Source organism: Pelmatolapia mariae, linkage group LG5, assembly GCF_036321145.2.
Source record: "Pelmatolapia mariae isolate MD_Pm_ZW linkage group LG5, Pm_UMD_F_2, whole genome shotgun sequence".
Taxonomy (NCBI): Eukaryota; Metazoa; Chordata; class Actinopteri; order Cichliformes; family Cichlidae; genus Pelmatolapia; species Pelmatolapia mariae.
Genome location: NC_086231.1, coordinates 3,085,964 through 3,113,249, shown reverse-complemented (window position 1 = coordinate 3,113,249; position 27,286 = coordinate 3,085,964). Strand labels below are relative to the sequence as shown.

General features: G+C 39.8%; 1 protein-coding gene across 1 annotated transcript; it reads left to right on the top strand.

Annotated features, from left to right (window-relative positions):
• The first annotated feature begins 4,137 nt into the window (after positions 1-4,137).
• LOC134627350 (butyrophilin-like protein 1) lies at positions 4,138-25,690 on the top strand. Its single transcript, XM_063473355.1, has 6 exons — positions 4,138-4,325; positions 8,167-8,508; positions 13,682-13,948; positions 17,266-17,289; positions 23,458-23,556; positions 23,723-25,690. The coding sequence occupies exons 1-6, from the start codon at positions 4,193-4,195 to the stop codon at positions 23,761-23,763; spliced, it is 906 nt and encodes a 301-aa protein (XP_063329425.1). The 5' UTR covers positions 4,138-4,192; the 3' UTR covers positions 23,764-25,690.
• Positions 25,691-27,286: the final 1,596 nt, after the last annotated feature.

Here is a 27,286-nt window from a genome sequence, read left to right as displayed (position 1 = left end):
TACAAGTTTTAGTATTTTCAAAAGGAATACATGTAAAAACATCAACAACATAAGGCACAACAATTCTAATTTCCAGATTTCAGTTTTTCACAACATAAAGCTTTTTTTTTTTTTACCAATACCTACAGTAAATAATATAAATATATAAACAGTGCAAACAATTTCCAGTGACAAGATATGCTATAAACTTTATATTCATTTTTGCTCCAAATGGCACAGCAGCCTCAGAGAAAACATTAGAACGAGGCATCTTCAACATATGTACATACAAGGCAGCTCAGTTTTCCATAAATTGTATAAGTGTGCATTTATGTCTGCATATTTAGCAAAAATGTGCCATTTCTTCACTCAGTGAAGTGATGGTTAAGCTTCAGCAGCAGTTTGCTCTCAAGGTTCTTTCTGTGAAGCCTTAACTGTTCAGCAGTGAACAGGAGTCCTGCATGACTAAGAAGTCCTTCACAAGCTCCAGATGTAGGAAGAGCTGTACTGATTTTGATCAACAGCTTCTTGATGTGAGGAACGCCATGCAATAGATCCATACCTCCAGTGAATGGACATGTATGGTACCTCTCCAGCTCCCCTGCTTCTGGCTTTCCTGACCCCATGGATCCATCATCTTAGTCGGTTAGGCTGCTGTTTGCGCTGGCCTCATCCAGCTCTGTGTCTAGGTGATGTCTGATGAAGTTGAGACCTGTGGAAAGATGTATGGTTTTCAAAAGAATTAGGTCTGGTCATTATAGTGCTGTATACACTGCCAAGCTGCGGATGTTTGGCAAGAAAATTTGATCACACTGGAGATGTTTTTTTATTAACTCTTGTTGAAAAACAAAATCTTGTCATTCATATCCCGCACAAACAGTTTGCAGTGAATTCTAAATTAAGTTTAAAATAAGAACGAGTGCAAGGCTAAGCAGTGCTAGCCAATGGATCCTCCTGTTTGGCTGTTACTCTGGGAAAAGACAAGAAAGACAGTGATGGAAGCCGTGACTGGAGCTGCGATGTAGCCTATATAATTTTTATATTGTACGAACGTGATAATTATGTATATTGTAAAAACGTGATATTATATTGTTCAAACGTGAAAGGAATATTGTTAGAACAATATACTTTTCACTTTTCTATTTTTCTTTTGCCTGGGTGGCAGCTCTACGCTTCCGTATCCGAGGCTTTTCAATGTGGCCTCACAAAATTATCACAACTACAACAACCATGAAAAGAGTTGGATAGACATTGTTGCTCAATGCAGCTGCCTGGTCAATGTTTTTGATTAGTAATTTAGCAAAGTTGATGGTAGTGGTGTGTGTGTGTCTGTAAGACAGAGAGAGGGAGAGCGAGAGACAGATTTTGTATGATAAGCTTCATGTTATGGGCGCACAGTTTGAGCACTCAGGTCGCATCAGAGCAGCAGGCCGTATATTGTGAGACCCTGCATTGTGACCTATGAACTTCTAACCCCTGCGATTCAGTTTGAGCAGGAGCTGAATAACGCGACTGAAAAAAAATCGCACAGTGTTTGCCCAGCTTAATGCAGACTGTTTAAACTACACAAGCTGCTGTTTCACATAATAAACCCTGTCACCCTTCTGTTTTAACAGTTAAAGCAGTAGAGACGAGCTGTTTGCATGTGCGTGGAACTCTAGCGTCATTAACCTGCATAGCTGTTAGCTTATAGCTCATGCTAGCTAACCAGCGTCAGTTAAAAGGACAGCCGAAGCTGCACAAAACACCCACAAACTTATCTCACTACAATGTAGCGCCTTAAATATGACTCGCAGCTCGAGCTCGACACAGCTGCTGTAACCTAAGACTGACATCCAGCTAACCACAGCTAAAAAGATATTTAGAGAAAACTTACCGTTTCCTCAGGTTACACGAGTTGAGTTTTTTCACGCTGAAAAGTTGGTTTGTTTTGGCTCTCACTGAAGACACCGACACTGCAGACACAGCTGTTCTTTTGTACTGCTTTTAAGCGAAACATTCTTAGTATATGAGGCTAAGGGTGTTCATCCTCTTCAGTTCTAGCGTAGACAATTGGCTCTGCCATGTTTTCATGTGTTTCTTCTTTCCGTGTGTCCGCTACTTTGAAACGCTAGGGCGGCTCTGCCCGCCAGTTTCAAACTGGTCATTTGACTGCATGGCCACGTCTGATTGGTAAAAAAGTTACCGGAAACTCCACTGGCGGCATGTTATCTAATGTGTTAAACTAATTATTTTTTAAAAAGTAACGAGTCAAATTTTGCAAATGTAGCGGAGTAAAAGTATCATTTCTTCTTCACAAATGTACTCAAGTAAAAGTAAAAAGTATCGTGCAAAAAAGGTACTTTAAAAGTACATTTTTTTTCAAAAACTTACTCAAGTAAATGTAACGGAGTAAATGTAACTCGTTACTACCCACCTCTGCTTCAAAGTTTTTAAATTTTAATTACAGGCCAGTAAATCCAGAGTTATGATAATATATATAAGCCCCGCTTTTTTCTAAATACTGTCGTCACGTTTTTGTGTGTGTGTGTTTTAAGCGTTTTCTAAGGACAGCGCGAAAACAGTAAAGAAAGGAAAAAAAGCCACCTCTTTCCTATCGGTGGAAAAATGTACCATGTCGACCAATTAAAAAAAAAAGTCAACATGTGGGATTTGGTTTAGGAAAAGGGAAAGGTTTTGGGAGTGATGGTAACGGCAGCGAGACAGAGCGAGCGAGTGTGTGTGTGAGAGAGAGAGTTTTTAGATGTGGGAGATTTGTGACGTTTAGTGTGGAGTGTATACATAGTGTGTTGTGTTGTCTTGTGTAGTTGTTCTGTTGTGTCGTTTTGTTTTGTGTGTCAGTGAGGGCACTAATGAATGTCACTAAGGCACATTTGCAATGTAAACACTGTCACTAAGTAGAAAACCAGCGGAGTGATACACCTCCTGTTGTCAGGCCTGCAGGTTTATCCCTGTGCTGTTCTCATCTGTCTTTTGGTGGACAAACTTTTTTTTTTACTGGCACACATCATTTTTGGGGCATCTTATTGCGAAACCTGATTGTTCTCTCATTTTAGTTTTAGTAATATTTTTAAATGCTTGTAGAAAATGAAAAAAAAAACGGCAGGTATATTGGCTGCTTTTTTAGATAAATAGTTGTATATGTTTACAAAATGTACAATTTATATTTGCATTTCAAGTTATAAAAATTTACTCAACGTGTCTGTGTTTTTTTTTACAGTAAAAACTACTACTAGGATTTTAAGTTCTTTGTGTGATTTCAGATCAGTAATAGTACTATTAATAGTAATAGTAGTATTAATGCAGTATTTCAGTGAAAAAAACAACTAAATTCAGTTGAGCTGAAAAGAATGATACCAAACAAGGCAAGGGGGAAAAAAGAAAATGAAACAATTTGAGGGTGAAATACAAACGTAAACTCAAAAGGAGTCAAAAATGGCCGGTTGTATTTCAGACCTCAGTGGGTTAATCCATCAAATCATGAAAAATTAGGTTTAAATTTTTGTTCATGACAGTGCAGATTTCTGACATTTTGTGTAATTTAAGTATGTAACAATGTGATTGTTTTCTAACAAAAAACAGTGTGAAACTCAAGTTAAACTTGTGTTTGTAAATGAACCGCCCCATGTTGTGTAGCTTTCTGGATTTTATACTTATTGGGCTACATATTTATTTATTATACAGGCTATACAGTACATAAGATCAAAACTCACATGTTTTATGTAACTAAAGTGTGTAATTATGTGGGCTACAGGCAATAATTAAGTTATAGACTATATTTATATGAAAAACGTGTGTACGTACTGCATTTGAATCATTTTAACCATATGTAACCACCTGCATGTGTTTGGGGGGAAAAAAGGCTTTGATTTTGCCCCCCCATTTGATTTCTTTGCCACCCTCATGCCACCCTAAGAAAATTTCTCTAGATCCGCCCCTGGTCATGACAAAAATGAATGACCAACAAAACATTTTTTCTCCTTCATTTCTGTCACACACTGCTGTATGTAACGTTTCTCGCGGTTAGTATCATGGTTGCTAGGCAACCTGAACAGCGCGACGAAGGCTAGACCGTCCCATTTCACAAGCCTCTCACTTCCGCACTTCTCGTACTTATAGTACGCACCGTGCGTAGTGCGCGTACTTCAAGCGTGCAGACCCTGAATTGGGACACAGCCTGAAACTGTTTTTTTACTGCGTCAGTGCAGTAAAAATGAGAGGAGTGGCTCTGATCTTGGTTACACAGAATAGTTGCCGTATTTCTGCAGACATGGAGCTTCTAGCACTTCTGTTTCTGAGCTTCTGTTTCCTGACTTTGTCCGGACTGACCTTTGGTGCTGAATTCGGTAAGAAACGCATTGATTTAGACTGATCATGTGTGCAGGCGCTGGCGATGTTCAGGTTGCTGCTTAACGCAGCCGCATTTTGATGTTGAAATAATGAGCAGATAATGGTGCAGCAATTCTACAACAGTATGATAATGTTCTTTTTATTATTTAAGATCAGATTATCTTATTATTTCACCCTGACGTTTTTTTCAGGTGTGGCGTATTTGTTAGCGGTTTGTGTTTCCTGCAAACACACATCTGTTTTCTTTCCTGTCGGAACAGCGACACTTGTTTGTCACTGAAAATGAAATTTGTGTGTTTTATTTTTTCTTTACAAACTGAAACAACTGAGATTCAGATACATCAACAATGATATAAAATTATTATTATTATTATTATTATCCTTAATTAGTAAAAGGAGGACAGATGTCATCCATAAACACATAAGTAGGCAAGTGTATATAAAGTTCATTTCTCCTTGTATGTGTTATTACAGCGCCACCTGCTGCCAGTTTTAAAGGGAGTGGCACAGCCAGGCCCCAAAAAGGATGGAGAGTGGCTGTACCCTGTTTCCATTTCCTGAGGTTTTTACAGTCAGAGTTAAAACACTGTGTGGCCCAAGGGCGTAGATTTGGTTTTGGCATTGGTGGGGACGGATGATTCAACCCCCGAACGCTGCCCTGTTTCTTTTCTTTTTCCTTTTTGTCATTGCTTCTTGATAAAAGGGGACAAATATACTTGCCTACATATGCTATTCTACATACTTTTAAACCATTTAAAATTACAATTCAATATCCAGCGATTCAATAATCACTGGATATTGGTGGGGACATGTCCCTTCCGTCCATGCCAAATCTACGCCCTTGGTGTGGCCCATTAACATGAGGCTGTTACTGACTCTGATGTGCAGGTTCAAACTGGCAGGAAGATTTTTGAGAGCTCAGCTGGTGAAAAGGACACAGACTGGATGTGTTTCAAATCTTTATCAGTGAAACATTTTTGGCCTCACAGTGTTGACACTGTTGCTGCCTGAATTAGTGATATTTCATCAAGTGTACATGAAGAAACCTGCTGTCACAGAAACTTTCTTTAACCTCGAGCCACCTGGTCCTGGTGACCTGGTTGGGGGCAGGATTATGTTCACTTTTATCTCTTTATATGACTTTTTTATGCATTTGCCACACACAGAAATATCATCCCAGAAGAACTACAAGACCAAAATGCACACCAGACACTTGAACTGAGAGGCAACATGTTCTACTTTCTGAAACTCTGCTTTTTTAGCACGTAGCTAAAAGCCAGTCTACACCTAACACTAGCACATGTGGTTCACTGGTGACCTGCTGGATGTTAAGAGGTTGATAAATTCCCTGCTATTTTGCTAAACAACTTTCATCAGCCTACAATAATGCAATCAGGGTTTACACCTATGTTCATTTTCTCCTTAATCATGTGAAGATCTTTGCCCCAAACCAGAAATTAATTCACAATCTTTCCACACAGCTTTGTAGTAACTTGCAGTATTTGCAGTATTTGACGGGCTCTTAAATTTTAAAATGAAATACTTCAGAAGAGGCTGAAAACAACACAAATGCTGCAGTCGCATGCTAACAGCTGGTACAACATGACAACAGTATGATAACAGAGTAAATGCCTGCAGGTCGGCTGAGGAGTGTTTCATTATGAATCCAGGTATCAGGTGCTTGGATCCAAGGACAAACCAGGAAGATGGAGAAGTCACATCTGTACTGAACTTTGTGATCGTGGCCAAAAACAGAAAGACAAAAAGTCAGAACAAAGAAAACCAAACAGCAGCTCACAGACATGTCGGGTCTGCTGTCAGCTGTAATACTGTTATAGAAAACTGTTACAGTTATAAAGCTGAGGATTCAGAATATTTCTAAGATTAGAAAATTAATCGTGAATAAGCTGATATTTCTATTTACAGAAAAAAATAAATACAGTGTCATCACAGTGTCAGTAGTGGTGAGAGGACACATCCTTGAGGGGCACCAATACTGAGGGACCGAGTTTCAGAGGTGATCTCCCCCAGCCTCACTTGTTGCTTTCAGCTTCCTGACAGACAGAAAGCAACAAGTGAGGCTGGGGGAGATCACCTCTGAAACTCGGTCCCTCAGTATTGGTGCCCCTCAAGGATGTGTCCTCTCACCACTACTGTTCTCCCTCTACACTAATGACTGCACCTCCACGAACTCGGCTGTTAAACTCCTAAAGTTTGCAGATGACACCACCGTCATTGGCCTCATTCAGGATGGTGATGAGTCTGCATACCAGCAGAAAGTTGAGCGGCTGGTACTCTGGTGCAGTCAGCACAATCTGGAGCTGAACACTCTTAAAACCGTAGAGATGACAGTGGACTTCAGGAGACATCCCTCAACACTGCTCCCCCTTACCATATCAGACAGCCCTGTATCCACTGTGAAGATCTTCAAGTTCCTGGGTACCACCATCTCCCAGGACCTGAAGTGGGAGACCAACATCAACTCCATCCTCAAAAAGACCCAGCAGAGGATATACTTCCTGAGACAACTGGGGAAGTACAGTCTTCCACAGGAGCTGCTGATCCAGTTCTACACTGCGGTCAGTGAGTCTGTCCTGTGCTCCTCCATCACAGTCTGGTATGGTGCAGCCACTAAACAGGACAGGAGCAGACTGCAGCGGACTGTACGGGCAGCAGAAAGGATCATCGGCACCCCTCTGCCCTCCATCCAGGATCTGTACCTCTCAAGAACCAGGAAACGGGCAGGGAAAATCATTACAGACCCCTCACACCCTGGACACAGACTTTTTGATCTGCTGCCCTCTGGCAGACGGTACAGAAGCCTGCAGACCAGGACCACCCGACACAGGAACAGTTTCTTTCCCCTCGCCATCTCCCTCCTAAACAGTTGACCTGTCACACTGCTCCCACTGCCAGACTGCAACTGCACCTTGTGTACATTCTGTAGTATTCATTCCACCTCATTTCATTTCTGTATTTTATGTATATAAGTTTAGATTAGTTATTTATAGTTGGTTTATACAGCTTTGTGTATGTATGTGTGTGCATGTGTAATGTATATATAGACACGTGTGTGTGTGTGTGTGTGTGTGTGTGTGTGTGTGTGTGTGTGTGTGTGTGTGTGTGTGTGTGTGATTTACATTGCTGTGCTTGAGAGCCACCATCTACCAGAACCAAATTCCTTGTATTTGTCTGCACATATACATGGCCAATAAACACGATTCTGATTCTGATCACATATATGTTACTCAGTGGAGCTGTGTGTTGGTAGGATGGAGGAGCATTTCATGTGGATGCAGTCATATTAGCAGAAATCAATATTCAGAGAGAGTCCTCTTTAATGGACCTCACCCTCTGACTTCTGTAAACAGAAATGTAATACATGCAGTAAAGATGAGCTATTATACTCATTTCCAGCTCCATGTTTTAGTCTTGGACTCTGCTGGAACAGTTTATCTCAGTCTGGGCCTTGGTGCCTCTGAGTTAGTTCTCTCTGTAACAAGCTCTTCAGCTCCTTCAGCCTCCATTTAAACCAGTCATTCAAACTGTGGGGCTACAGGTGGAACTGTGATGACAACAGGAAAATAGGGTAACTAATATATAAATATGAATTCTTGTTGTAGGAAAAAATAAAGAAGGGTTTTAATTGTGAATGCATTGTGATTTTTATGTGTTTTTAATCTTCGTGAAAGCTAAAATTCGAGTCTGAACTGTTTTTTAGTTTCTGAAATAAAACCGTTGTGCTTTAAGCCAATTTCCTTCTGATTGACTGCCCCTGCCTCATACCTGACTTTTCTTCTATCCTTATCCCTGTTTAAAACATGCTTTGTCTTTCAGAGACACCTGTGGCCAGAGTGACTGTGCGAGAAGATGATGATGTTATTTTACCCTGTTCCCTCGACACCAATGAGAACATTGAGTCAATGCTGTTTGACTGGGTTAAGGAAGTCCCTCGAAAGGAGGTGTTCATGTATCGTAATCGCCATCATTACAATAATGGTCTGCCAGGTCAAGATGTGGAGTTCAAAGGTCGAGTCTCACATTTTCCAGAAGAGCTGAAGTACGGAAACGCCTCCATAAGACTAAAACAAACTAGGGTGGAGGACAATGGAACCTATACCTGTATATTCCCAGACATAAAGCCCAGTGAAAAAATCTTCCGCATTGAGCTTGTTGTTGGTGAGTGCTGTTACAAACCAGCTGATTATTTACAGATGAAAAAGTCAGCATGCACATCTGGCAGGGCCTCACTCCTACAGCACACCTGCAGTGATATTTGCAATATTTAGTGAAAAAGACTGAGACCTTCCCATGTGCATGCTGGTCCTGCACCTGCGCCATATCAAAAATCTGAAGTGCCCTAAAAAATAAAATCTCTGTGAATGCAGCTATAAACACTGCATTTATTTGACTGCCAACTTAATGAGAACCTACCACTACTAACCTGTTGTTGTTTTTTTTCCTTTCAGAGCCCGTATTAACTTGTTAGAGCCTCTCACAGCCATGTGCACTTCTGCATGTCTGTAACTACCAGAATAAACTTTTTAATAATTTCTAAACCTTAAATAGCTAATACCTGCTTGTTTCAACACTGTGAACTAAAATCTGTGATCTTTAATGTAGTCTGTAAATTTTACCTTTAGCTCTAACACAGATCGTCTGTTTGAGGATTATACAGGAAATCACTGAAGCCTTGATGTTTTTAAGATTTTACTTCATATTTTAAAGACAGGTAATCGGTCATTATGAGGGCTAGAAGGCTGAAATTTACAGGATATCATCTTTTTTTAATCTACAATAAATATGCCAAGTTTCATGCTGATAATCTGAATTAACTTAAAGATATTAAAGAGATTAATTCGAATTGCAAAGCAGAGAATCTATGACAAATTATTTCTAACTCCACAAAAATCTCTTCAAAGTTAACAAATAATAAGGATTCATTCAGGTTTTTTTTACATTTCTCATGTTCCTAGATGCTAAACTCAACTTCAAAACGATGTCCTAAATAATTAAAACAAAGATTCACACATTTATTATACTTTAATCGGGTCTTTTTTGACAGATTAAATAGTTTTCTTTGATTTGTTTTCGTTTCATTGTAACAGCGAGGCCAACTACTTTACCTTCCATATATGGTCAGACAGGTGGTTTTCCCGGCTTCAAACTGAGAGTGGTTTCACTGCGGTGACTTTCTACTGGATGAGAGTAGCTGTCAATCAAACACCCACGTAGCTGTCGTAATGATGCTCTTTTCTGATTGGCTGACTGAATTAATTGTGTCGTGAGGTCGTTATTTTATGTCGGCAATCGATGCTGATTGGGTAATTTTGCTCGTGGGTGTTTCCTGATGTCAGAGACGTTACAATGATTGGTACAAATTAGTCGTCAACGCTTTGAAATTGCTTTTAATCTTCTTATTTTAAAAGTTTCTGTAACTCCGATAAAACTTCACAAGAGAATAAATTCACCTTTTTCTGGATATCTTTACTCCCGGTTGAATTTAAACGAGCGGAAGTTAATCTGTGAGTTTTGTTCGTTAAAACGAGCTCCTATTTGTCTGTAGATGTCTCTTTTTGGTCCGATTAACGACTTTCTAATGGGGATGCAACATGCTAACCTTAACGTTACTAACTATTTACTAAAATAAATTAAGACGTAAGTGTTTTTATGTCGTAAATAATTTTTTTGACATTCATGAATCTGCTGAAAAAAGAATATCTGAGCTTTCAAACGACGTGTAATACGACTGTATCTGTGTTTCCGTTCAACAGGAGAATATCAAGTATCTTCATTTATTAATTTTACAGGTAAAATTAGGTCGCATACAACCTCTGCGTTTCAAAAGGTTAAAGATCCGAAACTTTCCAGGTGAGTCCTGTTTGTGCCGATACTGATGTTAACATGCTCGTTTGTGTTTATGTGAACGTGTAAGTAGTAGGAAAAGACAAAAAGGTACCTGTTTTGGTGAGAACTACATAAGGTCTAAAGATTATCTTTATAAACAGTCCACGGTTAAAGTAAATGTTTATGATATTGGTTTTTTATCCGCACATATAAGAAATTTTTATGCTACAATGTTGGTGTGCTGGACAATCATAGTTAATGGGGATTATATTTTTTTATGTTTAAAAAGTATTTATTGTAATCTCTACTACCTTTCAGATGTTTCAGCCATTTTACATGTACAGTTTCCTCATCTGTGTACAATGGCAAAGGGCTATTCTATTCTCATGTAAAATACAATTAGTATTTCTACTTAAAAAAAAAAAAAGCAAAGAAATGAAATGAAAAAAGATGATAATGAAGTCTTTCCTCGGCTTTTGTTTGCACCCAAGTTACAGCTTCTATTTGATGATTTGGTTTATGTTTGGGCAGCATAATCAAACTTAATGCTGTAATATCACATTTAAATTATTTGATGCATATATTTTTAAAACTTTTTTTGCATTGCCTTGTTAGAGAACATGGGACAGATCACATCTCTTTTAATACTCATGTACTAGTTTTATTTTACTGTTGTTTTTTCCTTTGTTTATTAGAAGCCATGGTTAAAAAGAAAGTACTCCCTCAATTGTAAGGTTTGTGTAACAACAGAAACAGTTGGTCTGTCCTTAGCAGATTTTAAAATTAGGCAAATTCAACCTGAGATGAATAACAACACAACATACAGTCCCAATCGAAAGTTTGTGACCACTTGAAAAAGGGCAAAGAAATCATATTTTGATTGATTTTTTTTTTATTCTTTTTTTGAAAATCATATTTCTTAACAAGGTTCCAAGTAGACCATGCAACAAGACATGGGAATGAGCATGCTATTTATTGAAAACAACCCTTAAACTAAAACTGGCTGTTTTACAGCTGATCAAAGGTTGAGGAGCACACCTCCAAACAAACCCTGTAAACCCCCCCCCCCAAAAAAAGAAATCAAAGTTCCAAACATAAACATGACATGAGTAGCTCCACTGTTGTTGTTTCTCTTATATGGTGCAAATAGTTTTTAAAATTACTTTGAAAATTGTGGTCAACACAACTGAGCCTTTGTGGTGTATTATATTGAAAATTGTGATTATTCATTCCAAATAATTCTGACAATAGGTCATTTAACTGATTATATAATTTTCAAAGGTAAAATTTTGATGTTTACAAAGTTGAATTACAGTGGCTTGCAAAAGTATTCGGCCCCCTTGAACTTTTCCACATTTTGTCACATTACAGCCACAAACATGAATCAATTTTATTGGAATTCCACGTGAAAGACCAATACAAAGTGGTGTACACGTGAGAAGTGGAAGGAAAATCATACATGATTCCAAACATTTTTTACAAATAAATAACTGCAAAGTGGGGTGTGCGTAATTATTCAGCCCCCTGAGTCAATACTTTGTAGAACCACCTTTTGCTGCAATTCCAGCTGCCAGTCTTTTAGGGTATGTCTCTACCAGCTTTGCACATCTACAGACTGAAATCCTTGCCCATTCTTCTTTGCAAAACAGCTCCAGCTCAGTCAGATTAGACCAGGGGTGGGCAATTCCAGGCACCGAGGGCCGGTGTCCCTGCAGGTTTTAGATGTGTCCTTGAACCAACACAGCTGATTTAAATGGCTAAATTAGCTCCTCAACATGTCCTGAAGTTCTCCAGAGGCCTGGTAATGAACTAATCATGTGATTCAGGTGTGTTGACCCAAGGTGAGATCTAAAACCTGCAGGACACCGGCCCTCGGGACCTGGAATTGCCCACCCCTGGATTAGATGGACAGCATTTGTGAACAGCAGTTTTCAGATCTTGCCACAGATTCTGGATTGGATTTAGATCTGGACTTTGACTGGGCCATTCTAACACATGGATATGTTTTGTTTGAAACCATTCCATTGTTGCCCTGGCTTTATGTTTAGGGTCGTTGTCCTGCTGGAAGGTGAACCTCCGCCCCAGTCTCAAGTCTTTTGCAGACTCCAAGAGGTTTTCTTCCAAGATTGCCCTGTATTTGGCTCCATCCATCTTCCCATCAACTCTGACCAGCTTCCCTGTCCCTGCTGAAGAGAAGCACCCCCAGAGCATGATGCTGCCACCACCATATTTGACAGTGGGGATGGTGTGTTCAGAGTGATGTGCAGTGTTAGTTTTCCGCCACACATAGCGTTTTGCATTTTGGTCTCATCTGACCAGAGCACCTTCTTCCACATGTTTGCTGTGTCCCCCACATGGCTTGTGGCGAACTGCAAACGGGACTTCTTATGGTTTTCTGTTAACAATGGCTTTCTTCTTGCCACTCTTCCATAAAGGCCAACTTTGTGCAGTGCACGACTAATAGTTGTCCTATGGACAGATTCCCCCACCTGAGCTGTAGATCTCTGCAGCTCGCCCAGAGTCACCATGGGCCTCTTGGCTGCATTTCTGATCAGCGCTCTCCTTGTTCGGCCTGTGAGTTTAGATGGACGGCCTTGTCTTGGTAGGTTTACAGTTGTGCCATACTCCTTCCATTTCTGAATGATCGCTTGAACAGTGCTCCGTGGGATGTTCAAGGCTTGGGAAATCTTTTTGTAGCCTAAGCCTGCTTTAAATTTCTCAATAACTTTATCCCTGACCTGTCTGGTGTGTTCTTTGGACTTCATGGTGTTGTTGCTCCCAATATTCTCTTAGACAACCTCTGAGGCCGTCACAGAGCAGCTGTATTTGTACTGATATTAGATTACACACAGGTGCACTCTATTTAGTCATTAGCACTCATCAGGCAATGTCTATGGGCAACTGACTGCACTCAGACCAAAGGGGGCTGAATAATTACACACACCCCACTTTTCAGTTATTTATTTGTAAAAAATGTTTGGAATCATGTATGATTTTCGTTCCACTTCTCACGTGTACACCACTTTGTATTGGTCTTTCACGTGGAATTCCAATAAAATTGATTCATGTTTGTGGCTGTAATGTGACAAAATGTGGGAAAGTTCAAGGGAGCCGAATACTTTTGCAAGCCACTGTAAGTTTTTCAAAGCTGAAAAAGACTGGATGTGTTTGCAAGTAGCATATTCTGTTAATATTAATTGCAAGGCATCCTAGAATCGCCCCTGATTGCAACCAATGGATATATAGACTAGCTGCTCTAATGCATCATTCTCTCTTTCTCTGCAAATTTGCCCAAACTCATCTCTTTATAATGTACGAGTGTTATTTACGGTAAAAACTTCACAGACTCATGTTAACAATGCTGGAGGATTAAGGTGGTACTCTGCTTTGCTTTTTCTTTATCAGACTAACTAATTTATGCAGAAACAGTAGAAACAATTGATGATAACATGTCATATTGTTACATTGTTAACACTGTTGTTTGTTGTCTATTATGTGCTCACAGGCGCAGCTCCAAAACCATATGTCACAATACTTAAAGAAAAGGGGCTGCTGGAGTGTGAAGTTCCAGGTGCTTCTCCTAAACCTACAGTTGAGTGGTGGGACAGTGATAACAAAACACTTCCTTCCAAGACGGTGCAGGAAGAAGAAGAACAAGGTCGCTTTCACGTCATCGTCCAGACTACTGTGACTGAGCCTGGCTGTTATCGCTGTGTAGCCACACAGATGGAAAAGTGGCATCGGATTTCTTCAGAGATCTGTGTGCATCATGGTGAGTGGGATATAATTCTTCAAAGAAGTTTGAAGACTAAAATGTAAATATGTGCTTAGACTGAACACTAAGAATGTGGTCTGGGAGGAAAGACTGAAAGCTAAATTATGAAAACATGAACATAAAAAAGATTTGGCTTCAGGAGCGACAATGTGCGTGCTGAAAAAAAGCTGTCAGCTCCTAACCTAATGTTAAAAAAACTAAACTCAAAAACATATACTGTATATTATAAAAGATGAACTTGCTGTTGTGACTGATTTGTTTATGAACTCTCACATGATGCCCCAAGCTCATTTCTCCATCAAAATCTTGGTGTTTTTTAAACCTGAGCATGCTCACAGACACTTATAGAAATAACACTCTCATGGTAAATCTTACTCTGCTTTGTTTTTTATTTTTAAACATCAATGGCATCACATTCACATTCTGGGTGGTGCTATTACTTGTTGTTGGCTCTCTCTAGAGCAGGGGTGCCCAATCCCAGTCCTCGAGAGCTACTGTCCTGCAGCTTTTAGATGCATCCCTACTCCAACACAGCTGAATCAAATGGTTTGATTGCCTCTTCAGCATGCCATCAAGTTTGGCAAATGCCTGATAACAAGCCATTCATTTGATTCAGGTGTGTTGGAACAAGGATCCATCTAAAAGCTGCAGGACGGTAGCTCTCGAGGACTGGGATTGGGCACCCCTGCTCTAGAGTATCATTTTGTGTTGCTGTTACGACACAGTGGTGTTTTTGTGTAGCTTATCTGTGTAGCCAGTTTAATTAAAAACTTCTATATAATGTCTTATTTCATAGTATAATCTTCACATGCCCTGACTGAAGCACTCTGTTAGTTCACTCGCTAATTATAGTCACAGTATTCACTCACTATGTCTTTAGGGATTTGTTAGCTTGACTCGTAGCTGACTCACTAGCAGTATGGCCTCTTCACTTGTACCTCCTGAAGTTTCCTGTCCAGTTACTCCTCAGCCTCCTTTAGTAATAATGATACTTGTAATAAATGTAGCCTATTTGCAGCTCTGGAGGATTACTGAATTGGAGACTTGACATTACGGCTTTGAACAACCCGTAGCTAGCCAGGCCCCTGTAGCCGGTGCAGCCGAAGGTAGCATAGGCCCCAGCATATTGTCCTGAGCCGGGGAAACAGGATGGCTGGATGACAGTGAGGAGGAAGCACAGTCTTAAACAGAAGCTCCTGGTACACCACCAACCCATTCATGTATCCAACCGTTTTTCCCCACTCGGCGACACACCTGCCAGGGATCAAACTCTGGTAATTGGTGATTCTGTTCTGAGACATGTGAAGGTAAAGACCGCAGCACCCATAGTCAATTGTCTTCCAGGGGTCAGAGCAGGCAACACTGATGGAAATTTAAACAATTTTGGACTCTGTAGTTTTCTCTGGTCCCCTCCCTAGTCATACCATGACTCGCATGTTTAGCCGCATGTTGTCCTTAAATTGCTGGCTGTCTGAGTGGTGTCCAAAAAACGTTGTGGGCTTTAATTGGCAAACCTTCTGGAGGAAACCTGGTCTTGTTAGGAGAGACGGCATCCATCCCACTTTGGATGGAGCAGCTGTCATTTCTAGAAATATGGACAAATTTATTAACCCCCCCCCCCCCAAAATATGACTATCCAGAGTTGGGACCAGGAAGCAGAGTTGCAGTCTTACACGCCTCTCTGCAGCTTCTCTCCTCCTGCTACCCCCCCAAAAACCCATCTCCAATGAGACTGTGTCAGCTCCCAGACAGACAAAAAACAAACTAAAAACCAGCAATAAACAACTTAAACATAAAAAATCACAAAGAAAGAACAATACAGTATCCACATCTGAACCAAAGAGTAAAACAGTGAAATGTGGATTATTAAATATTAGGTCTCTCTCCTCCAAGTCTCTGTTAGTACATGACTTAATAATTGATCAACAAATCGATTTCCTCTGCCTTACAGAAACCTGGTTGCAGCAGGATGATTATGTTAGTTTAAATGAATCAACACCCCCGAGTCATTCTAACTACCAGAAACCTCGAAGCACAGGCCGAGGGGGCGGTGTGGCAGCAATTTTTCACACCAGCCTATTAATCAACCAAAGACCAAGACAGACTTTTAATTCATTTGAAAGCCTGATGCTTAGCCTCGTCCACCCCAGCTGTAAAACTCACAAACCAGTCTTACTTGTTATCATCTATCATCCACCTGGGCCTTACACAGAGTTTCTCTCTGATTTCTCAGACTTTTTTTAATCTGATTTAGTGCTCAGCTCAGATAAAATAAAGTGGGTGATTTTAACATTCATGTAGATGCTTTGATCTTTAGATGCAGATGTACAGCCGATTCTTGTTCTGTCCAGGTGGCTCTTCTATGCTGTGCCATACATTTATGGATTGGCTGTTTGGTTTCCGCAGAGTAGAGATCTGAGTACTCCTTGCTGAACTGTACACCATACACTACGTTGTTAAGTTTGTGTTTAGGAGTTTTGTCTTTCGGGTGAACCAGTTTTTGTCTGAGTGTGTGGCTGAGTCTGAAGTACACTGGGATGTCGTGCTTGGAGAAGAATCTCCGGAGTTTCTCTGATAAACCTGCAACATAAGGGCTGACTTTGTCTTTCTCCCTAGTTGATCTCTGACCTTCTTTACTGTGCATGCAGTGGTTTGTATCATATCTATCTAATAGACTCCAATTTGGAGGGAATTTTTTCTGGCCAGTGTTGCCCCATTGTTAGCAATATTAACTCAGCTACCTGCAACATTTCCAAGCACCTCACCACTATCCTAGCTCCCCTCGTGAGGAACATGCTCCATCACATTAAAAACTCGAGATGATGGATCATGATGAAACTAATCTCCTTCGATGTAGTCTCTGTTCACATACATACCTACAACTGAGGCAGTGGAGACTGTCAGAAAACGACTACAACAAGACAGCTTTTTAGAAAACAGAACCAGCTTCACCCCCGATCAGATTTGCAGACTGTTAGACCTCTGCCTTACCACCACATATTTTAAATACAACAAGGTTTCTACAGAGAAAAACATGGATGTGCCATGGGCTCCTGGTGTCACCTATTGTAGCCAAACTTTACATGGAGCTTGTTACCTAAACTGAAATAATTGCTACTAGTTGGAGTAAGTGTAGTAAATGAAAAGTATTTTTATGAGCCGCCTCATCTATTTAATCATGAACATTTATGTTGGAAAGGTTTGGCCACCATTTTACACAATTTGTTTTCTCAAATTCATGTTGTTTTCTGATGTGTATGCATCTTTGTCTGTTACACTTGTCTAATGAGAAACTTTTTGTACTGTTTCCACAGAAAAGACGGATCAACCACCCTCAGGTAAAGTCCAAAATACCAGCCAGTCAGCAAGGTAAACAAAAAAATATCCCCCCCCCCCCCGACTCCAGGAACCAGCACAATAAGTCACACAAAAAGATCTGTTAAGAACATAAAGAAGTCATGGTAAAGTTTAAAAAAAAAAAATCGAATAATGTAATGTTTAATTTTTTAGAAGGAAATAAAGGAGAAATATTTGTTGTTTAAAAGTATTTAATTTTCTTCGGCAGTTGAAGTTACAAGTTATGCAGGCACAGGCTTTTAGATTAATGAAGGCTAGAAATGTAAAAAGAGAAATAGGGAGGAGTGCAAGGTGAGCAGAAATTATAAAGTCAAAGAAGAATGACTTTAAAAAATGGAATTTGCAACTGTCAGTTTTATATTTGATTTGCTTCACTGACTTCTTCAGAAGGAGACAAAACACTGATGGCTTTACTCTGACTTTATTTAAAGATTATACACCGCTTCTCCTGAGCAACAGAACACATACTACAGCAGTTTTAACAGGCAGACTGACACTGCTCAGGTCCTGCATATTTCCATGTGTAAAATCAGAGATCGATCCCTTTACAGAAATCAGTGTGCAGGTTTACCATTTATCATATTATTGTTTGTTGGATTTGTTCAGAATATATAATTTAATGCTGTATGATATATCAACATTTACTCAGCCTCAAATACCTTTATAACAATGTCAGAAAAACCTTAACATTTAATTTAAATGTAATTTAAATTAAACTTTATAACAGATGAAACTTTATGGTGCTGAGTTATAAATGAAGTGATTCTAAAAATTTTGTCTCACTTCAGTTGTTCCAAATTTTGTCCTGTTACAGCTTTATTCCAAAATGGATTAAATTAATTTTTCAATTCAATAAGAAAAATGAAAATTTGGTAGAAGGGTAGAAAAAAGTGACTGCAGCACTGAAGGTCCCAGTGAGCACAGAGGCATCAGTCATCTGTCAGTGGCAGAGCTTCAGCATTGCTCTGTGGAGAGGAAAACCTTCAAGAAGAAACATTTCTGCAGCACTTCACCAATCACATCTATAAGCAATGTTCCCTCTAAGCTGCGCGCGTGCGCAATTGCGCACTGCTGGCACGGTCTCTGCGCACAGAAAATCTGTGTTGCGCACAAAAAAAAAATCTTAGAACGATGCCACCTTATCCCATAGTCCAGCCAATAATGCGATTCACATTTGTATATACGCAGCTAATCAATTTTAATTAACTGCTTTAGCCCACTTACAATGAAAATTAAAAAAAAATCTTGTTCATGACCTGTGTAGTATGTTAACACTATTGGAAGTAAAAATAACTTGAACTCCAATTTTGAAAACACAACTTTTTTTTTTTAATAAAGCTCTGACTTGTATTATGAGTCTGAGTCTGTGGTCTGGGAGAGAGTTTTAGCTAGCTTTGCTTTGTTTTAGGAGTGACGGCGGTGTTTTGAGATGTGAGAGATTTGCGATGTTTAGCGCAAATCTTGTGTAGTTAGTGTGTAGTGTAGTCAATAGTTTTGTTGTGTGTGTCAGAACAATGAGGCGACTGCTGAATGTTACAGGTGTTACAGGACAGAATAATTTTTTGGAGTGGCACAAATAATTTGTGTTGCATCAGATTTGATGCAGAACAGCTGATTGTTCTGTAAATAGTTTGAAATGTTTATTTTTAAAAACACCTTGGCTGCATTTTTAGGTGCAAAAAACTTTGTTTCCATAACTCAGTTACTTTTTTGAAGAAGTAACTATATAATTAATTGCCCAACATTGGTCATTATATACTGTATTTGGCAGACAGAGTTACAGGACTCTCTCCCAGACCACAGACTCAGACTCATAATACAAGTCAGAGCTTTATTAAAAAAAAAGAAAGTTGTGTTTTCAAAATTGGAGTTCAAGTTATTTTTACTTCCAATAGTGTTAACATACTACACAGGTCATGAACAAGATTTTTTTTTTCATTGTAAGTGGGCTAAAGCAGTTAATTAAAAGTAGTCTAACATAAATGTAAATGCTGTAATTTGATTATTTTAATAAACCATGTAACTTGGATGGATTTGATGCTGGCGTGACCACAGTGCACACGTCTGCTTTTGCTCACAGTGGTCCAAGGGACCGCTCAGGGAGTTTGTGTGTTTGCTCAGACACATGAAAAACTAGAAAAAGTTGCATTTCCTGCAAAAATGCAGTGTGAATGCCGTGTAGTGGAATCTGAAAACAGCAGAAGAAGGAAAACTACCTGCTGAAAACACTGAACTCTTTGCCTAAAAACTGTTGTATTTGAGATGGTACACTAAGCAGTGTTAAGAAAGCACATTACATGCAAGCAGGGAAGATGTGCAGCATCCATCACATGTAGGACTCGAACCCTTCCTACCAGATCTCACGGTAGCTGCTCATCCCACTGAGCCAAACCAGGTCTGGTCTTAAGCAAAGATATGATGAGAGAAAAAATGTGCACTGTGCTGAAGAAGCTAAATTGTGCTGAAAAGAGGTGAAAATTGTACTGAAAAGAGGTGAAAATTGTACTGAAAAGAGGTGAATCAGCAGAATTTCTGCTGAAAAGAGGTAAAGAAGCTGAAGTTTGTGCTAAAAACAGCTTAAGAAGCTGGAATTTGTGCTGAAAAGTGGTTAAAAACTGAAAATTCTGCTAAAAAGAGGTGAAAAAGCTGAAATTTGTGTTGAAAAGAGTTAAAACAGTTGAACTGTTAACTGAAAAAAATGCTGCCATAAGCGGGATTTGAACCCGGGCCTCCCAGTCTGAGAACGGCAGCTCATCTCACTGAGCTAAAACATGGCTCAGCCTGGCAAGCAAAACTTGTGATCACACTGATAATGTGGTCCCACTCAGCAAAATGGGCCAAAAATTGGCATAAAAAGCTTAATATCTGAAAAAGTATAAAAGTTATGAGCACCAAAAGATATAGCATGCTTCAGCAGAAGGAGCGGAACAGTTTAAAGTTTGAATGGTGAAAATCGGCTGAAAACTGAGGGAGTAGTTAACCAGCAAAGGTCGGAGCAACTAGAATAATAATAAAGTATAAAGAGAAACAGGAACTCAATAGTGTGAATGCCTGTTGAGGCATTCACACAATTAGAGGGAACATTGCCTATGTGGTAGAATGGCCAGACAGAAGCCACTCCCCTGTAAAAGTCACATGACAGCCTGCCTGGAGTTTGCCAAAAGGCATCTGAAGGACTCTCAGACCATGAGAAACAAAATTCTCTGGTCTGATGAAACAAGATTAAACACTTTGGCCTGAATGCCAAAAATAATGTCTTGAGGAAACCAGACATCACTCATCACCTGACCAACACCATTTCTATAGTGAAGCATGGTGATGGCAGCATCATGGGGCCGAGGGGGAGGGGCCTTAAGTATTAAGCAAGGAAAAAAGAAAGTATTAGCAAACTGAAATGTTATATAAGCCAGCCGGTAAAGCTTGAGACATCAGTCAACCCCTCATCCCCTGTGAATATGTGCGCAGGTCCTCACAAACATCTCACCCCTAATATCCTCAAAAACCATCTACCGTCAAAGAGGGCAAAATACACCACCATGAAATCCAGAAACCAAACACTCAAGCAAGGACAGAAAAAACAGCAAGTCGTTTGGTGGCTCATGTTGGTTGCCATCCAAATTATCAGAGCCTGAACAAAAACACAGAATGGTGACAGAAACCCACACAAGCAGAAACTCCAAGTGGCCGCAACCTACAGCAAAGACCAAGTCGCAGTGGACACCAGAATGCCAAGCTAGAAACATGCAGGAAGGCCTCCACCAGTGTTCAAGGCACCTCCCAAGATCCAACAGGCGCAACCAAGGCACAGGTGGCACAGGATGACCCAGCCCACAGAGTGCCCATCCGGCTTGCCACCTCCTGAGAAGAGTGGAAGGTTTCCACCCAACTCTAGAGGACTGGGCATAGCACAGGGGGTTAGATCAAGGGGAAAGGAAAAGAAAGAAGAGGAAGTTCCCAAAGCCATCAGACCTTGGCATACCATTTCCCATGGAGCCACCAGGAGAGGCACACTGGGCGAGCCCCCACCCCCGAGAACCACAGACAACCAGATCCAGTGAGCACAGAAGAAGGAGAGAGAAGCAGGAGAGAAATGGGGAGAGACACAAGGGGGCAACAGAACAGCCTCTGGTTGGAGGGAGGGGATGACATTAATGCCAGGCAGCCCGATCTGTGATTATTTTGGTGGTATTTAATTAGTTGTTGTTGTTGTTGTTGTTGTTGTTTTAAATCACATTCTAATAGTCTGAGGGTTAAGGTCCCTGATGATGACTGAGACTTTTTAGGGTTAAACTTCAAAGAAATTCACTTAATTTAAAACAAAAGTTTCTCCTTTTATAAACTTCCACAGTTTCTCCTGAGTCTTTATATAATTGTGTCAAACAATCATGAGCTCAGTATTGACTAAAACTGCCATAATCAGGAGACCCGTTATACAATATATCACTTAAAGTGATTTAAAATATGCATATTTTTCAGTGCTTTTCTAAAACCTGAAATGTTTTGTTAGGACACAGCTGTAAACATACTTCTTACTAAACGGGTCACTGAAAAGACCTGCACTGTCATCTGTACTGCTCACAGGTTACAGGAAGAGGAAGCAGCTTCATCGTCAGCCTCTAAACTGCTGTGAGAGTCAGACTCTTACTGAGGCTCTCAGACTCTGTTTTAATGATGCGGTGTTGAGAGGAGGAATGAGTCCGTATGAAGTGACATGAAAGACATTTCTTGAGTGAAATCACTCAAACACACTCACAGTAATCTCATACACTTCACAATAATTTAGTGATGAATTTAGAAAAAGCTGGTGTGACACAATTGTTAAAGACATAAAAAGACATCCTTAGGAAATAAGATCATGACAAACAATTATATGTTCAAAACCACAAGTGAAAAGAAAACAAACTCACTGAGCCAAATGTACCACTGAGTGTTTTAGTGATAACTCAGCAGATTAGATGGAGGGAAAAAATGTAAAAACCCAGCAATGTTACAGTCACACATGTGGAAGAAAATAAGGGCACTAACTAACTTTGGTTCTACTGTTTTTATTTTTCAATTAAAATTATAATGAAGGCAGCAAACCCTTTTACTTGCCACACACAAATACACTGTGGTTTTTGCTCATTCAGCCTGGGACACAGACACTCCCCTGGTGGCTCACTGCTGCCTTCTGCCTCTCTGCTTCTCACTGACAACATAAAACACAACTCCACGTTAATCCCCTGCCCAGGCACACCTGCTCTTCGCTCCACCCCTTGAGCACACTGCATCACCCCTCCTCTGCAGCAGGCCAGAGACCACGCCCCCGCCACACAGAGATTTAAGGGTTTGTTTGTTTTTTGTTTGTTTTTTTTTTAAGTACCTACTTAGTCAAGATTCCAAGCAAGTGTCGAAAATGTGATGTCAACAGACTGGATGCCACTGATTGGCTAGTCAATGGCATCACCCACTAAGACGTGAGAACATCTCCTTCACAGAATTCAAAACTGCCATTTTCTTTTTTTTTTAAACATCCCTGAGTCTGACAAAAGGCCATAGTGTCCCTCATTGTTTTCTTGTGTTTGTGCCGCATACAAATACATCGTGGGACTTTCAGCTGTGTTGCCATTATGACCCCACACACATTGAGGTGGTACGTAGGTCTAGTGGAAAAGAGGCATTGCGCCAAAGCTGAAGGTTCCTGATGGCAAAAGCAGGGACACCTTTAGATTTAACCAATTAAAAAGAATGAACATCGAAGAAAAAAGTCTTGAAATAGCTCATGTTTATGTAATGTTTAAAAAAAAAAAATCACGTTATTGTTATCACAGTTGAAATTGTAAAAATGATCCCTATTCAGATCCAGGTTGAAAATCAGTTCCAGATCATGTCACTTCCTCTTTCAAGTATTTGTAATCTCTATTTTCAGATGTAAGCAAAATGTCTCTGAGCAGCAGCCCAGAGACTCAAACATCCTTCATAGAGGATGAAGCTCTAACATTATCACCCTCGCTGCTTTGGGCAAAACCAGAACCAACCTGTTAACTGTGGAAACAAGCAGGAGGAAACAGGATTATCTATGCTGACATCACTGAGCTCGCTGTTTAAACCTGCTGTTTATTGCTGACATGCAGTCACAGTCTGAATTTTTTTTTTCTCTTCTTCTTCAGGGCTCCCCGTATGGGCTGCTGCACTCATCGGTGTTATTGTTGGTGTTATTGTTGGTGTTGTGGCTGGGCTTACATTTAAAAAACACTGTGTGAAGAAAGGTGAGTTTTACTAATGTACTATAATATCACAAATTCTTCATAACTCCCTGATGTTAGGTCTTAACCTTTGATTTATGTCAAAGAAGATAAATACTTTGTTTGCTCCATTCAGTGGGTGACCTGTGTAGTTGTGTGCTTCTTGAATATTTTGATTTCCTTCCTGCAGGTTCACAAAGAAGAGAAAATGGACAACTTGGTGTGGTGTAAAGTGCTCTTGATTCTAAACAACCTTCAAAAGTGTGAAGTGGTGGTACTTTAAATCTGTTTTTTTTCCCTTTGATTCATCTGAGATTTTAATCAGGACAGGAGAGCAAGTTGGTTTGTGTTAACTCTTCTTCGTCTTGGCTCAGGACATTGCTCCTCCTGACTCCTTTCCCATTTTCAGTACAGATCTGAGCTGCATTTGAAAGCTTTGCTAATGACATGAAGATGTTTCAAGAAATCCTCTTTTAAATGCACCAAAGTACAAGGTTTTACTGTAGTTGCCTAACTTTAAGCTTAAAGTAATCAAAACTTGCTTCCAAACATGACTTTAACAGTAATTATACTGTCTTACTCAGATATTGTTAGAATAACACATTTTGACTTTTGTCAAAATGACAAAATGACTTCATGTCATTGTGATATGTGTTCTTACATAAAAGTGTGCAGCTCTATAAATAATTTGCTGACCAAATTTTCTCTGACATTTCTTGATGCATGCTGACCTCCCAGCCCATTGTTCCTTCAGTGGGCTGGTTTCAGTCATTATGCAAATGTACTGTTTATAAGATTGGGGAAACCTGCAGTCAGCTGAGACTGAAGAAGTCACTTGGATGAGTGACGAAATGTTTCTCCCACAAAACGCTACGTCCAGATGAACAGAATCAACTTTTGGAGGTTTCTCTGACATTCATGTTATTAATAGGGACAGTGATGGTTTGTTTTCATCATAACAGATTAAGATAATTGTAGCTCTAACAAAAATTGATAAATAATAAGAAATGCAAAATTTAATTTACCTAAGATAAAAGGGACCCTTAATGTTAAGACTTGAGAAGTTAAAATATCAGGTTTTGTCAGTCGAAAGCTGTCATACAGATGGTGAAGAATCTAAACTTCTTGACTCATATTTAACTCAGGTTAGTTAAACATGTGTACTCATGTTGGAATACTTGATTAAACTGAACCCTCAGCACTTCTCTTGTAAATCAATGTGAGTATTTTGCAGGGGCAGGGATAGTTCAGTAGGTAGAGTGGTGGCCCCATGATCGGAAGGTCGTGGATTCAAATCCACTGTGCGGCTACCGTGTGGTATCCCTGAGCAAGGTACCGTCCCTACACACTGCTCCCCCGGCGCCCAGTGGCTGCCCACTGCTTCACTGAGTGGATGGGTAAAATGCAGGGAGGAATTTCCCCACAGGGAACAATTAAGTATACATTATTGTCATTATTATTATATAAAAATATTTCTGTTTGCCAAGCAGGCCTGTCAGGTACACTTGTGCTGTAGTATGTAGTTGTTGGCTCCGTTGATTTTTATTTATTTTTTTATTTACAAGTTATATTTATGCTGTTAATTGTTGGCAGATTTTTTTATATTCGTGCCATTTCAGAGAGCCCTTAAGGGTGCACAAGTCTGAATAAGAGATGAAACAACAAACTTCTGTGTTTACTATTTTGTTTTTGGTGTATGTGTTTCTTTAAAGATTCATAAAGAGAGGAAATGTATTACTGTCTTAGTCAAATTTCAAAATAATTCTTATTTTGAAGCAGCTGTGCTTTGATAAAAGACATTTTGAGGCCAGGAAACCATTTTAATAAAACATATAAACCCAGGACTCTTATCCTCTATTGACTGATTTTATCCACAAAATAATATCTGGTATATGTAGTGCCTCTACTCAGGACAGTACAATATCAGTTTCAATAGAGATCCTAGACATCTAGGTGGTTTTGATTTAGAGATTTACAAAAGGGGTTGTCTCGGAAGTGAACAACTGGGATCTTTATTGCCTCCTTACAAATCATCAACAACATATACAGTCACAGTCAACAAGTTTGCATACAAATACTGCTTTGTTTGGTGGAGGGTCAATAGATATAAAACAAAACAAAATAAGAAATTGACATGAAAACAGTTGCATTGAATTGTATTGGAGCTTCCTTAAATGAATAAAACAAATTAAAGTCTTCCCATCCTGAAGTGAGAAAATTCCAGTCTGAGTTGTTGTCCTTTAATGTTCATTGAGACCCAAACAGCACTACTGTAAGGAAGTGTCAGTGTGCAAACCCAATTGTCTATTAACAGGTAGCACTAATAGTGCATAGTGTTTATGTGAAATCCAAGGCACAGCTTGCCTCAGTTCTTCAGAGATTTTCCATAATCTGATGGCATGGCTGGCCACACCATTTCACGATCATCCAGAATCTCATTTGGGCTGGGTTCTCCAGAATCCTTTTAAGAAGTTCAAAAAAACTAATTGTTCTACACAAACAGTGCAGAAGAGTGAATTTCCTTTTTATCTTTTGTTCATTTAAATCATTTAACCTCTTTTCCTCCAAAAAGATAATTATGAAATATTATCCATCATGTATAACCAAATATTTCAGGGTATTCTTAAATTCCAGATGTATTGATAAAAAATGGTATTTCCTATTAACTCATTTTCTTTGTGGAGCTAAGCTGGGCATACACTGCGATTTTTTTTTTTGATTTTTTTTTTCAGTTGCATTATTCAGCTCCTGCTCAAACTGTACAACGGAATCACAGGGATTAGAAGTTCGTAGGTCAAAATGCTTGTTCTTACACTGTACTCTGATGTGACCTGAGTGCTCACATTTTGCATCCAAATTTGAACTTGGTAGTATGAAGTGTTACCAAAGCTTATATTACAAAGCTAATATGTAACACAAAATCTGTCTCTTGCTCTCCCTCTCTGTCTTTCACTAACACACACACACCACCATCACCATCAACTTTGCTAAATTGCTGATGAAAAACATAATTGAGCAGCAATGTCCATCCAACTCTTTTCACGGTTGGTGCGGTCGTGATCATTTTGTGAGGCCAGATTGAAAAGGCTCGGATGAGCTTGCCAAAGTTCTACAAGTTGTGTTTCCATCGCTTGTGTCCAGATCACACGCTGCATTGTCATGCTACTCTGTCTTTTTCATTTCCATTTCTGTTTTTGTGCATGCTTATTTACTGTCTGTCTCATTCAGCCAGTTACTTAGACAGACTAGCCTGTTCACATTTTCAGAGCTCAAGGCAGCTCTCTTTTTTGCTACTGTGTGACCTGCAAGTGAGAACAGTCTTTCACATGGGACAGAAATGACAGAGCAGAAGATTCAGATGAGGAATCCCTGTGTAACAGGGCCCTGAGTTTGTACAGAGTCTGAAGACAATGACGAGAAGAGGAGGCTCTTTGTCTTTGCTGGCTCCTTTGTGGTGGCATCTTTACACTGTTCCTGCAGCTGGGCCTCAAGGCTGGTCCAAACCTCTTCTCGCTCTCTCCTTGTAAGACACTTTAAATCCTTAAAGCGTGTGTCAAGCACAGTAGCTATCCTGACCCACTGATACACGTTGGGATAGGTACTTTGTGAATGCAGTCTTAAATTTCACCATGTAGTTTAAGTCATCATCGGAGACCTCCATGGTGTGATGCAGGTGGCAGAAGGCAGTTAAAACCATTGAACTTGAGACATATGTCTCACCTTCAAGAAGCTCACAAACCTGCGACAGTTCAAG